At 35.4% G+C, this 10,995-nt stretch overlaps 1 protein-coding gene across 2 annotated transcripts; it reads right to left on the bottom strand.

Moving 5' to 3' along the window:
- Positions 1-3,079: 3,079 nt before the first annotated feature.
- Positions 3,080-10,882, bottom strand: LOC306846534 (major facilitator superfamily domain-containing protein 12-like). Of its 2 annotated transcripts, XM_079379971.1 has the most exons (11): positions 10,070-10,882; positions 9,193-9,403; positions 8,936-9,068; positions 7,910-8,116; positions 7,614-7,706; positions 7,422-7,514; positions 5,954-6,124; positions 5,589-5,683; positions 5,291-5,421; positions 5,121-5,171; positions 3,082-4,207 (listed from the first exon to the last, which is right to left on the bottom strand). In XM_079379971.1, exons 1-11 carry the CDS (start codon positions 10,338-10,340, stop codon positions 4,131-4,133), a joined length of 1,533 nt encoding a protein of 510 aa, XP_079236097.1. In that variant the 5' UTR covers positions 10,341-10,882; the 3' UTR covers positions 3,082-4,130. The 2 variants fall into 2 exon arrangements, with proteins under 2 accessions (XP_079236098.1, XP_079236097.1); XM_079379972.1 differs by lacking the exon at positions 5,121-5,171 and having other exon boundaries at positions 3,080-4,207.
- Positions 10,883-10,995: the final 113 nt, after the last annotated feature.

Here is a 10,995-nt window from a genome sequence, read left to right as displayed (position 1 = left end):
CCAACAGAGCACTGCTTGCCATCTGACTAAAACGCTTTAAAGTGTTGTTTTAACAAGGGAGTGAAAAACAGGCCCTTTCTTGTCAGCTGTGAGAATATGCCGAAGGATAAATGCTTGAATTCTAATAACATATGATCAAGACAATACCATTAACCAAGGTGTGTGAGACAATATTACAAAGATTCAGAATATATATATCACCTTATGATCCAACCAACTCACTATAAAGACATCTTTGTAGACTTAAGATGCACACAAACCAGTATTCATTTAGTATAATTAGTAGACCTATATATGAGTTTTAGTAATTAGCACCATAAATAAAAAGTTTATTTATTTCAAGTAATGTATGGTTTTAGTTGACTATAATTACCCTGATGCAAATCCCATCTAATTTGGCTTTATAAATATAGTGTGCATTCAAAATATGGTCCAATTTTCCTGAATTCACCCATATTTGCAGTGCACCTGGACACTGGCTACAACATTTTAATCATGTTCTCATATTTGCACAGTTGAAATCAGGATATGGCGAGCTTCATAAACAAGCAGTTCTGGCACCACCCGATGGCCATTAAGAGAAAATTCATCCATCCCTTTTACAGAAGAAAATAAATGCTGGAGAAAGACAGAAAAACTACTTGACCGTATATCATACATCTGCAAGCTTAAGTGTTAACTCAAATCAGAGTGTTGCTTCCACTTCCATAATAATAATAAATTAAATGTTCAATAAATATGGCTAAATATGGAAAGAATAAAACCTCTATATTTGCAATTAAATGACAATGTCTTGAAAAGCAGGCTGAAAGAAATAAAGCAGTGATTAATAGCATCATTAGTCGTTTACTTTAGAGAGAGTTCCAGATCTTCAGGGAGCAGTCTAGTATTATTTCACAAAGCATATTAGAAATATACTGGCTGACCTGCATGGTAATATGCAAATAAAGCAAATTAAAAGAATGGCTTGCCTGTAGATTTTAGTCTTCATTGCAAACAGATTTGAGCCTAATGAGGAGCAGATTATGGCATGATTCTGGTCTAAATTAAACAGCAGGCGTTAAGGGCTGCGGGAGGCACAAACTAATGTATTTTGTATGTTTTACTAGATGCTTTTTATGTGCAGCAGTACTGCGTTAAAGAAACAGCTCACAAAAAAAAAAAGCAGGGAAATATATTAATCCTCAAGCCATCCAAGATGTGGAGGAGGCTTCAGCTGAACAGATTTGGCATTACATCACTTGCTCACCAATGAATCCTATGCAGTGAATGGGTGCCATCAGAATGAGTGTCTAAACACCTGATAAAAACAATAATCCACAAGTAAGCCAACTCCTGTCCATCAATTAACTTGTGAAGTGAAAAGCTGTAATAAACAAATCCATAATTAAGGCATTTTAACTTGAAACTGACGCTTCTGGCCAAAAAAACTAAACAAAAACCAGTCCATAATCCATAATAACGATTTCTCCCCTGTTGTCCTCTCACATTAAAATCCACCAACATATTTGTTTAAAACTGATTTGGACTGTTTTAGCTTGTAATGGATGCATATTTTTCTCCTGTTTCAGACGAGATTACCTTTCCACTGAAGAAAGCGATATTATAAATAATAGATAGGACTCATTTTATTTTTTTATTTTTTTTTAACTCTAAAAGATGAATTTGTTTATTACAAATATGTAACTTTTCAATTACGGTGTCAAGATATTAATTGATGGACTGGAGTTGTGTGAATTACTTGTAAATTATAGTGATGTTTTTATCAGCTGTTTGGACTCATTCCGACGGCACCCATTCATTGCAGAGGATCCATTGGTGAACAAGTGATGTAATGCTAAATTTCTCCAAAAAATGATCTTGGAAAGCCTGAACTATTTCTTTATAATGCAATGGGAAAGCTATACGTTTTCACAAATGATCCACAGATCAGAGATCAGTCCAAAAATACTGAAGGTTTCTTTGAAAGTACTAATAAAATGCTTGAAAGGCAGAAAATAGGCTACATCTGTACTGACATGTAACTTCTACACAACACTGTTATTGTTTAAAGCTCAAAGAGAAAGTCATCGCTTGTGTGCTGCGGCGTACAGCGTCTCTGAAACAATCTATTGTTACACAATAACATAATGGATAATTCACAGCGGTTTCTATAAATGCTGTTCCAATTAGTGATAATTGCCCCTTAATACGATACAGCTGAACGCATGGTTTTGATTTATTTCCTACGCTTCAAAACAATGTTATTAATAAATATTTGGTGGGGTTTTCCCATGGGCAATTTTGAGTGGTGTCGTACATGACAGGAGAGGAATAGATCTGAGGTGTAACTTAAATGCTTTTCACATTAACAAACAAATGAACTCCAGTTTTGGATAAATATCCAAAAATCGCATTACCTCTCGTTTTTTGAAACCATACACACTACCCACACTGAGAAATAACATCATAATAAGCTAATATATTGAAGCAAAATACTCTTATAATACTCATTTTAACAATAATGTGTGAACAATATTAAAATAAATGAATGAGTTTCTTTCATAAAATGTGAAATTGTTTGCAGCACCCAGAAATGAATGCAGTCATATAACCAGCACACAACAGGCAGGCATTATTTAGCATTTGAACATCAGATCCTGTATCCACCTCTTGGACTCTTTTGCCACCTTGTGGACAAAAACTACATAACAGGTACATACAGGTTGTCTCACCTTATTTGATCAAAATGCACTAAAACATTAATATTGTGAAATATTATTACAATTTAAATATATTTTAAAATGTAATTTATTCTGGTGATGGAAAGTTTTCAGCATCATTACTCAGTGTCACATGATCCTTCAGAAATCACTGCTATTTTACAGTCAATATTGTTTAATAAATTATTACTTATCTATGTTGAAAACAGTTTTTCGGTGTACTATTTTTGTGGAAACAGTTATAATTTATTAAAGATTTGTGAAGAATGAAATCTTTACAGTAATGTTTGATCAATTTAATGAACTCCTTGCTGAATAAATATAAATATTATGTTTATAACATATATAATATAAGCATTGTTTAATTAAAACAGAGTGTAATTTAAAAAAAAAACTTTTATTTCAAATATGTTTTGAACAAGACATCAAATATAATAAAATACAATTGTCTTTTACAAACATACTGATTTTGTTGATTGATTCCACTATAATTGACTATTTAATTAATTCCAGTTACATTTGAGTGTCAGTCTTTACAAATTATTTGAAGTGTTAAAAGTCTGGAGCATCACGTTCAATCAGCTGACCAGATGTTAAAACTACACTGACACTGCATTCCTGCTAATCAGTAACTAGTTACAAAGACAGTTTACAAGGTATCAACTCCAGATACACAAATGTCTGTTCATAAAGAACATTTATTCTGTTCAGTAAATTATATGAACAGAAAACATGTCAGCCACAATTGTCTTACATATGAAAATAATTATGCATGTATAAAAATATGAAAGAAAACAAAAAGCTAGTGGTTACAGGGAAAAATGCTCATCATTGACTCTCTGGTCCCTAGCAGATATTACCCCTGTATCTCACACCTGAAAATATGCCTTGAAATGACAACACATGGCTTCATGTCCCCTGATTTAAAATAGAAATTCTTCCCTTTTCATGATTTCCCTTATGGAACAGTTAAATTGATTTATTAATATTACCTGAAATGATGCATCCATCATAACATGTGCATCTTGCATTAACTTCCAAATAACGTCAATAGTTTTGCAGAGTCCTTATATAAATAAATTCCCTTGTTTTTATAGATTTGATTGAAATAACAATTATAATCACAAATAAAAACTCATTTTAAATGATAAAAATTGTGCATAGTAAAGATAATTCATAAAGTGTCTATCTATGCAGACTGCTGGGTTAAGTGAGAACTATGAAATTAAAAGCCACAATACAGGACACATGAGTAATATCAACTAATCACCTCTAAAAATTCACCACATATTTGGCTCTCAGTGAAATTCTCTCATGTGTCAAGATGTGGCCACAACATAGAGTACATTAGCAAATACTGGCCTGTCTGAAAGATAATTCACCAATCACCACTGATGTAAGTGCCAACCAAAAGCTGAAGATGCTTGTTCAGTTGACTGATGGCTGCTCAGAGCTCTCCGAGTCCTCTCTATCACTCCCCATAAGGCCAGTCACCTCAGACAGATCTACAAAACAATACAAACATCAGATATTACATGTACAAATTCATGTGCAGTATACCACCGTTCAAAGGTTTGGGGTCAGTATGATTTTTTTGAAAGAAACTTGTACATTAAATTGATAGTAAAAATATTTATAATGTAACAAAAGATTTCTGGGTTTTTTTAAATGCTGTTGTTTTGAACTTTCTATTCATTAATGAATATTGATGAAAAATGTAGCAATAGAACAATTGTTTCCAGCACTGAAGATAATAAGAAACATTTCTTGAGCAGCAAATCGGCATATTAGAATGATTTCTAAAGAATCATTTGACACTGAAGACTGGGAGTAATGATGCTGAAAAATACAGCTTTGTCATCATAGGAGAACATTTCATTTTAAAATATTAAAATAATAAAAAAAACAGTCATTTTTAAACTAATATTTCACAATAGATATGACTGACCCAAAACATTTGAATGGTAGTTAAATTCTATGGAATCAACCTTTTATTATCTAAAAACAAAATTAGTTTTAAAGGGGTCATTTATTTTTTAGAATGAAAAGAATGACTTATATTGTCATAATCGAGGTAATCATGAACATTTTCCACCTTCTTCACCTTTTAAAAAAAGCACAAGGTTTGGCAAACGTTCCCACATTTTAGCATTAGTTATTCTGGATTTCTTAATAGGTGTGCTTAGAATAACTGCATCAAAGTATTTAGTTGTCATAAAAAAACTCAAATCAATAAATAAATATGATGCAGCCTGGTTTCTTAAAATCCGTCATCTCAAAACACTGAGGAAAATGTGCCTCATGATTTGACCCCTTTAAATTAAAAGTGGATGACTGATGTTTCTGATTGTTTTTTTGTTGAGAAAATCATTTAGTTCAGATTGATTGTTATTTCAGATGCTGACATGTTGCCCTCACCCTTAAAGTCTTTGCTGTTTACTGAAACATTCAAATGATCTTGCATAGATACTGTAATACAAAACATCACGTTAGCCAGTTATCGAGTAACACTATTAAACAGAGTCAGTCAAAGAGGAAGTACATAAAAGCGAGAAAGACATAAATGATAGTTTTGTCAAGTGTCTTACAGTGCACAATCTTTATAGGCCAGATAAGGATTGTGCAGAGACTCAGTGCTGCTAAAACGGCCACTCCACCAGTGACGATGACCATGATATAGTGATAATACCACACACAGCCTGGACAGCATACCATTGTGCTATATGAGAGAAATCACACATGTACATATAAATATTAAAAAGAATTAATGCTCAAAATATTTTGATTTATTTATTTTATTCTAAACATAAAATTAAACCATTAAAACGGTCTCTCTCACTCACTTCAAATTCTAGCATGCATCCATGCAGGGATATATACACTTACCGGCAGGGATGTAGCGTCTGAATAATCATAACTCCCAGACCATTAGCCACCTTGTCTGTGAAGCTCATAGCTCCATAAACAAAAGCACCACTTTGCTGTCAGGAGGAAAAGAAAAAAAGTCTTATCAGAAACTTGAACACCTCTTTAATAACACAATTTTAGTTCCTTGCATCCATTTTTACACTTTTGAAACTAGTCGCTCTGAAGCATATGCCTTTCACTTCTGTAAACATCTGCATATCTTAGGGGTTCAATCATGCGTTACTGTAGACGTTTTTAGCACTGAATACATTCAATAAAACATTTGCTTCAAGCAGTTCCTGTTCATTTTCAGTTCTCCATTACTGACTGATATCAGCACTTACTGTTTGGTCTCCTATGAGTTCGGCTGTCATGGCAAGTGACATCACCAGGATGGTAGCGGACCCCACTCCGAGCAAGACCGCAGCGCCATACACCTTTTCTCCCATGTGTGCGTCCAGCAGCACCCAATAGGAGAACGCAAGAATCAGCAACAGTCCCAAAAAATAGGTCATCTGTTAATAAGAAAAAAGAGACTTTAGTATAAATAAAATCCTTCTATCATATTGTATTAGCTTCCAATACCGCACATGAAAAATGTCTAGGGAATATTTTTCCATTCGTTTTCATTGTTATTTTTAAGATGGTCCCTTAAATACAGGATGGGGACCAGGGGGTCAGGGGGCCGAAGCCCACTAGGTGGCCTTATGGTTAGAGAGTCAGACTTATAACCTGAAAGTTGTGGGTTCAAGTCTCAGTACTGACAGGAATTGTAGGTGGGGGGAGTGAATGTACAATGCTCTCTTCCACCTTCAATACCACAACCCCCAATTGCTCCCCGAGCCCTGAAGCAAAACTGCCAACTGCTCCAGGTGTGTGTTCACGGTGTGTGCGTTTACTACTCACTGCTGTGTGTGTACACTTGGATGGGTAAAATGCAGAGCACAAATTCTGAGTATAGTTTGCCATACTTGGCAAAATGTCACGGCTTTCACTTTCAAAATGATTTAAAACAAGACAAAACAAGCTAAAACTACTACTCATCTAAAACAACTACACAAGATATTTCTTATTTTAATTCACCCACTCAACAACTTTCTTTTCTCTTTTTTTTGTGTGTGGAAGAATCAGGGCTCCAGCTCTCTTGAAAAATCTGCATGGGGTAGAAATTGTGAGTAAAAAATATTTTTAAAAATCCTTATTCAGTAAATCAAAAACCACTTGAAAAAAATCATGTAAAATCATTGGTTAAAAATAAATAAATAAAAAAAGTAGAGTAGAACCCCTGAAGAACATCCGGCTCTTAAAACTTCTGGAATCCTGAAATGTAATTATTTTCATTTTAATTATAATTATTTAAGTTACTTATTACTGGTTTCTTTACATAAAAAAATAACAAGAGTTTTAAAAGCACTACTATCATTAGAGCAAGTCAGGAGTCAAAAAGGTTTAGAACGACTAGACAAAGAAGCCACCGTGTTTTTAATAGTCTAAATATGAGGGATATTGGAATGCATTTGTAATGCTTTCATACCAAATCCTATTTGGTAATTACAACAGCCATTAATTAAGCATAGAAGGGAAGTATTGCAACGTGATTTAAGTTATTTTGGTAAGAATAAAACTGACTTGATGGGCAATTTCCTATTTTGATTTCTTTTTTACTTCCTGATGAAGACAAGAAGATTTTTTATATCACACGTATATGACACAGCAAAACTGACTGGCATCTCTGGATTGTCAATCCCTTCCAACAAGGGGAAGAGGTATATGCTTTATATTTCAATCACACGAATGCAAACTCATACTCACACATTTGCCTATTAGCTTGTTTAGAGGCTTCATGATAAATGAAGAAGCGAAACCACTCAGAAACATGACCAGAGGAATGGTGGCTATGTACTTCTGCAAAAGAGAGGATCAAACAGTGATCACTGCATTTTTCCTTTGATGCTTTTGTTGATGAACTGGGTGCAAAGTGTAGTATTACTATAGCTGTCTTACCTTTGGCAGCAGTAGTGTGTAGGTGAGATACATGGATATGTATGTTTGTGACAGGTTCACTATCAGTCTGGTGGACATATAAAGCAAAGCCACCTGAATAACAGAGCAGGGTTTAGAGATGATATTGACTTTACGAACTGTCTGTTATAACAGACAGTTACTAAATACTGAATCCTGAACATTTTCACACCATTGTGATAACATAGTGTTTCAAGCCACTATTCAGATTAATCACAAAAGCTGAGAATTAACTTACATGCCACTGAAAAGTAACGTTAAAAGTATCGCCTGCTAACCTGGTAGAATGATGGCTGTCTCAGCCAGTGCTTCCACTGCAGCAGACTGGTGGGAGGAGACACAGTGGTGTTGTTAAGAAGGGGCTGGCGCTCCCCAGGAATGGAGCCCTCCTCCTCCTGACGGGGACGTGCCCCCTTCTCCCGTGTGCCCAGGTGAAAGAGCAGCGAGAACAGAGCTCCAATGCCCACTACTGTAAGACTTAGACCCTGAGTATTAACAGATATTACTGCATGAAGCTTGTCAGGGCTGTTTTGACCAGGCCTGCATTATGTAAGCTGGTAGGTTAACATCAACAGAAGCAAAGACCGAAAAGACTGGTCTACAAAAAAAATCTGCTGAAAACCATAAACTGTTGATTATATGCATTTAACCACCCTAGTGAAAAATAAACATACTAAAATGTATTTGAAAGTATACTACAAACACATTTACATATTTTATATACTTAAATACTGGTATACTTAAAAGTCTGCTAAATTGGAAGAAATAATTGTGTACTTAACGCATTTTAATTGTGCGGACGCAGTGCTGAAGTCCGACTAAAGATGAAGTATATGTGATTGTGCTGAAGTGGAACTACTACAAGTATATTTCAGGTACACTTTAAATATCTTGCATTTAAAGACTGATATTATTCAAAGATCATACAATCCTCATCAATAGTGACATTAAAACACATTATAGGCTTAATATTAAGAAATGTGCATTGTGCACAAGTAGCACTCCAAATAAAGTTTAATTATAATTGTTATATCAGTAAGCAATATGCCAGTAAATATTTGAACAGATCTGAACTACAGTTAGTATGAAGTAAATGTATTTTTTTTAAAACACCTTTGTACAGTAGTGTGTGTAATATAGAGCATAATTATAAATATATTTATTTGATCAAAGATAATTTAGGAGTACACCAGCACACATGGTCACAAAAATGTTAAAATCATAGGGTCTTTAAATTGAGCTATTTTATAACGCAGGATGAAATGACCAAGGGTTCAGTTCAGCACAAGAACATCAGCACTCACTCTGAAAACAGGGATGTCAACCGGGCCAAGGTTTTCCGTAATGGCAGGATCATCTCCTTCCTGAGTCTGAAAATGAAACATCAGCCAGGCCACTGCATACACTGTGATGTTAGCCATCACCGTAAAGGCATACCTAACGGATAACATCAAACACAATAAAAAGCTAATACATCATCCCGGTCACTACAGACAAAGTCCTCCAAACAAGCATCACGAGAATGGTTGATCATTGCATGCTCAGATCTGCACGAGTTTACCTGTATGCAGTGAGCTCCACTTTTTCATGCTCACAAGTCACCAGCTCTGGAATGAGGGAGAGATGGGAAATCTGGGTGGCTGCCCATCCAAACTGGAAGATGACGATGAAGGGGGTGAAGTAAGTGAGACTGACCCACTGTGGAGTGTTCAGATCACAGCCCAGGCACTGGTTAAATATAAAGGTGAATGACAGCAGGACGCTAATAGTTCCTAGGTAGAGTAAAAAGAGAGTAAATGTGACCCTGGACCACAAAACCAGTCATAAGTATCACAGATAGACTTGTAGCAATAACCAACAATACATTCATGGGTCAAAATGATCGATTTTTCTTTTATGCCAAAAATCATTAGGATATTAAGACTATGTTCCATGAAGATATTTTGTAAATTTCCTACTTTAATATTTCAAAACTTAATATTTGATTAGTAATATGCATTACTAAGAACTTCATTGGAACAACTTTAAAGGTAATTTTCTCGATACTTTGATTTTTTAGAACCCTCAGTTTCCAGATTTTTAAATAGTTGTATCTCAGCCAAATATTGTCCTATCCTACACATCAATGAAAACCTTATTTATTCAGCTTTCAGATAATGTATAAATCTGAATGATGACCCTTATGACTGGTTTTGTGGTCCAGGGTCACCAATGAGAATAATATATCATACATTAATATGCAAGAGATAAAGAGACAGATTCCCCAAAAACAATTGTGTCATAATTTACTAAGGACATGATATTAAAAAATTAAAGTGAATGTTCATCCATGAAGTCTTATTTTGAAAGCCATACAGGTCTAGAACAACATACAGGTGATGACAGACGCAATTTTGTCCAGACGCAAAAACTGTCCCTTTAAGACCCTCGTCACTCACCGACTAAATGCCATGTTTTTCTCTTCCCATATGATCCACAGCCGGGTGTCTTATCAGACTCATAACCAATGAGCGGTGTACACACTCCATCCGCGATCTGTCCCACTAGCAGCAACACACCAGCATATGTGTTCTGAAAGCCCAGCACTGAGTGATAAAACACCAGCAGGTATGTGAACCACATAGAGGCGCAGAGGTCGTTGAGAAAATGCCCCACTGAGTAACTCAAGCGCCTGAAAGCGGGTAAAGAGGCTTCTGAGGAGTCCGACATGATTCACGCGATACTGTCAACCCACAGTCGGCTAAAAACGCGTATTCCCTTTTATCCACCTGAGCATATTGTCCAGTCCAGCGCCGGTTTCCTGACTGCAGGGAGGATGAGTCTGGTGTGAAGCTCAAGGCTCTCGGTCCATCACTAGTGAGTCTCGTTTCCTAAGGATTTGGTCAGCTGACTTCGTAAATGAGTCACGATGGAGGAGGCGCGAATTGAAATTGTAACATTCTCTTTTCATATATAGTTTTAAATATCATGTTAGTAATTATTAATGCAGCATGTTTAATGGTGAATTTGTCTAGTGCGAAAAACGCAGTATAGCGTAGCGCCTTGTTATTTTCAATTCATGTTGTCATGACGTGTTTATTAAGTCACACCCTCTCTCGCCTGTGTTGCCATATCCTCTTTAATACGAGCGACTATGGTGGTGTTTTCAAATGAGCACGAGCAGTCGTGGTTTTAATTGCCACAACACGAAGTTTTAAACTTATTTCCGCAATACAGTCGCGTATTTCTTTTTTTTGTTTTGTTTGATAGTACTTGAGCCACGTGACAAAATAAAACCAAAATAAAAACATGGTTACTATAGTTAAATCATGGTAACCACGGATTTGCCACATTAACCAGTTTAACCATGGTATTTATAGTAAAA

The sequence above is a fragment of the Barbus barbus genome (assembly GCF_936440315.1).
Source record: "Barbus barbus genome assembly, chromosome: 26".
NCBI lineage: Eukaryota > Metazoa > Chordata > Actinopteri > Cypriniformes > Cyprinidae > Barbus > Barbus barbus.
The sequence above is the reverse complement of the archived record's forward strand: the minus strand, read 5'-3'. Positions and strand labels throughout refer to the sequence as shown.